Genomic DNA, 5,517 nt, shown 5'->3' with positions numbered 1-5,517 from the left:
GGGGGGGGACCTCCTGAGGGCACCTGGTATTTTTGGCCACTGTGTGACACAGAGGGTTGGCCTGGATGGGCCATTGGCCATCATGATCCAACATGGCTTCTCTTACGTTCTTATATCTGGGGCACTGATGCTCTGTCTTCTTGGTGCTTGAGGGGAAACCGTGGGAGGGCTTCTGGATTTCTGGCCCCACCGGTGGACCTCCTGATGGCCCCTGGGTTTTGGCCACTGTGTGACACAGAGTGTTGGGCTGGATGGGCCATTGACCTAATCCAACATGGCTTCTCTTACGTTCTTATAATCTGGGGCAGTGATGCTCTGTCTTCTTGGTGCTTGGGGGGCAAGAGTGGGAGGGCTTCTGGAGTTCTGGCCCCACCGGTGGACCTCCTGATGGCCCCTGGGTTTTGGCCACTGTGTGACACAGAGTGTTGGGCTGGACGGGCCATTGGCCTGATCCAACATGGCTTCTCTTACATTCTTATATCGGGGGCAGTGATGCTCCGTCTTCTTGGTGCTTGGGGGGAGGCAACGCTGGGAGGGCTTCTGGAGTTCTGGCCCCGCCGGCGGACCTCCTGATGGCCCCTGGGTTTGGGCCACTGTGTGACACAGAGTGTTGGCCTGGATTGGCCGTTGGCCTGGTCCAACATGGCTTCTCTCTTACGTACTCATGACCACGAAGGCACGATTCCCTCATCTGCTGAGGAGAGGGGGGGCTGCTCTCTCGAAGCCAGGAGGGATCTCTGAAGCTCTCTCCCCTCCCCTTCTCGTTGCAGACCCCTCCCGCAGCCTGCCTGACTTTGCGGAATTGGACCTGCAGGGGAAGACCTTCCCGGAGGGCATCGGGGCCGAGGACGTGAGAGCTTTCCAGTTGCTGTCATAAGCGCATTGCGAGGTGTGTGTGTGTGTGTGTGTGTGTGGGTAGCCTCTCTGGAAGGGGGGGCGTGTTTCTTGGGCGGGGTGGGCAAGGAGGCCTGGCAGGACTCCGGCCGCCTGAAGAGCGCAGTGGAAACGGAACGGGAAGCATTTCGGTAGAGTTGAGTCTCCCTTCCCGAATGCTTCCCCTTCTCATATAAGAAGCAGAGGAGGTTTTTATACCCCACCTTCCCCTACTTTACGAAGTCTCAAAGCATCTTATGATCGCTTTCCCCTCCTCTCCTCTCCTCACAACAGGCCCCTTGTGAGGCAGGTGGGGCTGAGACAGTCCTGAGAGAACTGTGACTGGCCCAAGGTCGCCCAGCAGGCCTCATGAGTCTCAAAGTAGCTTACAGTTTGGTGTCGTGGTTAAGTGTGCGGACTCTAATCTGGGAGAACTGGGTTTGATTCCCCACTCCTCCACTCGCACCTGCTGGTGTGACTTTGGGCAAGCCATAGTTCTGGCGCAGCTATTCTTGAAAAAGAGCAGTCTCTGTCAAGAGCTCTCTCAGCCCCACCTGCCTCACAGGGTGTCTGTTGTGGGGAGGGGAAGGGAAAGGAGTTTGTAAAGCCGCTCTGAGACTCCCTTGGGTAGTGAAGGGTGGGGTATAAATCCAATCTCTTCTCCTCTTCCTCCTCCTCTTCTTCTTCTTCTTCTTCCATTTTTCTCAGGGGAACTGATCTCTGTCATCTGAAGAAGCGTTATAAACAAGGCTCCCTCTAAGCTGTGGAGTCTTGTGAGCAAAAATTCAGCTTTGTGAGCTCCTGGCATCAAAGCTGTGTGCATAAATCTTCCGAAGAAGCCTTCCTGTCCCAGAGGAATGTCCTTGAAACTTTTGGTGCCCGCTTGCTTGGTGTCGTGGTTAACTGCACGGACTCTAATCTGGGAGGACCGGGTTTGATTCCCCACTCCTGCACTCGCACCTGCTGGATGACCTTGGGCAAGCCACAGTTCTGGCACAGCTGTTCTTGAAAAAGAGCAGTTTCTCTCAGAGCTCTCTTAGTCCTGCCTACCTCCCAGGGTGTCTGTTGTGGGGAGGGGAAGGGAAAGGAGTTTGTAAGCCGCTCTGAGACTCCTCTGGGTAGTGAAGGGCAGGGTACAAATCCAATCTCCTCCTCCTCCTACACTCGCTTTCCCTTCTTCTCCCCACAACAGACCCCTTGTGAGCCAGGTGGAGCTGAGAGAGCCCTGAGAGAACGGTGACTGGCCCAAGGTCACCCAGCAGCTGGCTTCACGTGGAGGGAAGAGTAGGGGACCAAACTCGGCTCTCCAGTTTAGAGCTTGCCGCTCTTAACCACTACGCCGCACTGCTGCAGGCTCTCCTGCCAGCCATTCCACAACTCCTTGGCAAATACCACTGCGATCTCATTTGGGGGCGGGCCTCAGTCATTATTACTCAGTCGCTTGAACACGGATCTCCCAGTCATTCATGATTGTTCTTCTCTTTGCCAGCACGGGAGCCTGGTGTTTAGAACTCAGACCCCCCCCCCAAAAAAATAGGCAGAGACTAAGGCCCAAACCAAGGAAGTGTTTGTGCAGATTTCTGACCACTCAAAAGTACATTTATTTATTTACTTGCTTCATTAATATGCCATCTTTCTCTCCAAAGCAGCTTACGTCATCCTCCTCTCTTCCCATTTTATCCTCACGATGACCCTGTGAGGTAAGGCTAGGCAGAGAGTGCGTGACTGGCCCAAGGTCACCCTGCCAGCTTCCATGGCAGAGTGGGGGTTCGAACCAGGGTCTCCCGGATCCTAGTCAAAGCCCTCTAACCACTGTACTCTAGCTGGCTTTCATAAAGCATGATGGGAATACAGAAGTCACTTTCCACCTCCCATATATGTGTTAAAGATTTCAGTTTATTGTAGTATAAATCTCTGTGGCAGATACAAAAAGGGTGAATGTGGACAATCGCAACCTGATCAGAGAAGAAATGTAAAGCAAACAGTCGTGAGAGTCCGACCCACAGGTCAAGCAGTCAACAAGACTTGCAAAGAAAATGCTTTCTGTATATTATGGTCCACAAGCACTACAACACAGTAAACAAATTCCTTCAAATCATAAGAAAATCCTACTGTGAAAATTCATCGTCAGTGTCTTCTCCAGATTATATAACGACGTTTCAAAATTGGATCTTCCTCAGGAAATGTTAGAGTAGTAGAGGTCAGACTCTCACGACTGTTTTCTTTACATTTGTTCTCAGATATATAAAGGGGACAGATTAGCCTAGTTTTAAGCAGTGCCACAATTGTAGGTGGGAATTCCTGGTCTACAGCGGCCACGTTTTTGTTTGGTGTAGCGGTTAGGAGCGCGGACTTTAATCTGGGAGAACCGGGTTTGATTCCCCACTCCTCCACTTGCGGCTGCTGGTGTGACCTTGAGCCAGTCACAGGTTTTCTCAGAGCTGTTCTCTCAAGGGCAGTCCTCAAAAGAGCTCTCTCAGCCCCACCCGCCTCACAGGGTGCCTGTTGTGGGGAGGGGAAGGGAAAGGAGTTTGTCAGCCGCTCTGAGACTCCTTCAGGTGGTGAAGGGCGGGGTATAAATGCAATCTCTTCTACTTTGTGGTGGGGAGAGACTTAAAGCCAAATCCTTTGTACATACAGCTTTTAGGACCGCGTCTCTTCCTCCTTGTCCTCCTCAGGCCATTGTTGACGTGATGATCAACCTTCAGTTCACGCTGGTGGAGACACTCTGGAAGACCTTCTGGAGGTACAACATGAACCAGCCGAGCGAAGCCACCGCGATCGTCATGTGAGTCCGGGCGGGGGCGGGCGTGTGGCGAAAGCGCGTGGGGCTGGGAAAGCGCTTGGCTGAGAACACCTCCCAACATCGGGGGCCGTTGGCACTCAGCCGCCCCTCCCCCACTTGGCCGCTACCTGGCTCAGGAGGACTGCTTCTCACCCACTGGAAGGCGATCATCGTGTGTTGGCCTTACCACGGAACCACCGTCCCTCCATTTAAGTAATTCACTTATTCCATCAAGGTCAGTCTTGTCTGCTCAGACCGGCAGCCGCTCCCCGGGGTCTCAGGCAGAGGAAGGTCTTTCCCATCGCGTGCTGCCTGGTCCTTTCGGCTGGAGGTGCCAGAGATTGAACCCGGGACCTTCTGTGTGCCAAGCACAGCTTGAGACAGCAGGGGGCTATTCATGTGCGCCAGAGCAGCACCCTCGTACTCGGGACTTGACTTTTTTTTGCACATGTCCAAAGTCCAGCTTGGACTTGCACGTTTGATCTCAGACCCAAGACTTTGCTCAGTCTCCTGTGTCAGCCTCTGCCCCAGATGCCGGCTTCCTTTATCTCAGCCTCTTTGAGTGTCCCCACGTACTGTGGGAGGGGCTGTGTGTCAGGAGACACTCACCCGGCCATCCCACCAGCCTGGGATTCCAAAGGACGGTGAGGAAGATGGTTGGGTCACCGACACTGAGGACCCACACCCACCACATATCGAGGCACTAAAGGGGCGCGCCAGGGACCGGGTGTGCCTCCCGGCATTGAAGGGGCACCAGGAGGATCCAGTAGAGCCAGCAGCTCTCCAACCCGTGATTCACCGGCAACTAAAGGGGGATGAACCAATAGGCTTGGCCCCGGGACCCAACGCTGGAATACTCGAGACGAAGGAGGATGGTTACCTGCTGGCAAATACCAGCAGCCGGCCGGCCCTTTAACTAATTTACTCTGAAGTGAGGCAGGTGTTAAGAGGGGAATAAAGAGGAGGGCGATCTGCATACCCCGGGGAGGATAGAGTCGAGGTCGGGGCTGTAAGCAGGGAACAAGCTGTGAAAGGGTGGCTCCCAAGGAGGTGTCGGGGGAGAGAGAGAGGGAGCACGGAATACTTGGCCTGTGAACCCGACCTCAACAGGGTCCACCTTGTGAGGGAACCTAGGTGAAACCGAGGAGTCTGAGGGAATGTGCCACCAAGCCTCGATTTTCCCTTCAGACACACGCCCCACTAACCTCAACCCCTGAGAGCGGAGTGGACTCGTGACACTGTGGCTCGGCGACAGAGCCTCTGCTTGGCACGCAGAAGGTCCCAGGTTCAATCCTTGATATCTCCAGTTGGAAGGGCCAAGGCGGTAGGTGAGGTGTGAAGGACTCTCTCTCTGCCTGAGACCCTGGAGAGCGGCTGCCAGTCAGAGTAGACAATACCGTCCATGATGAACCCAGGGTCTGATTCAGTATAAGGCAACCTCACGAGCTGGTTCGAAAGCACCTTTGCTCCAGAATTTGCCATCCTGACCTGTATCAGAATGAACGAAGCCCTCTGCTCTTCTGATGTTGGTTGATTCAGGCGGCCCAGACCCTTGGGGCTTCCGTTACCGTAACACCAAAAAGCCCAGTAGCAGCTTTAAGACGAACAAACTTCATTGCAGCATAAGCTTTCGAGAAACACAGCTCACTTCGTCAGATGCATCTGACGAAGAGAGCTGTGTTTCTCGAAAGCTTACGCTATGATACAGTTTGTTAGTCTTAAAGCTGCTACTGGGCTTTTTACTATTTTTCATCGACAGGCTAACACGGCTAAACTCCTCCGGATCTGTTACCATAACAGTGCATCAGCGCTAAATTTAGGGATCATAAATGATCCGGGGGGGGGGGGTGGTGTACACC

At 53.8% G+C, this 5,517-nt stretch overlaps 1 protein-coding gene across 1 annotated transcript in view; it reads left to right on the top strand.

The window, feature by feature from the left end:
* RFX1 (regulatory factor X1) overlaps positions 1 to 5,517 on the top strand; it is an 86,767-nt gene that overhangs the window by 63,047 nt on the left and 18,203 nt on the right. Inside the window, 2 exon segments of the mRNA XM_015419521.1 lie at positions 784 to 889; positions 3,552 to 3,661. Coding sequence (XP_015275007.1) covers positions 784 to 889; positions 3,552 to 3,661 — 216 coding nt within the window.

Source organism: Gekko japonicus, unplaced genomic scaffold (assembly GCF_001447785.1).
Source record: "Gekko japonicus isolate JY-2015 unplaced genomic scaffold, Gekko_japonicus_V1.1 scaffold872, whole genome shotgun sequence".
Taxonomy (NCBI): domain Eukaryota; kingdom Metazoa; phylum Chordata; class Lepidosauria; order Squamata; family Gekkonidae; genus Gekko; species Gekko japonicus.
This window is presented reverse-complemented; position numbering and strand designations above follow the sequence as displayed.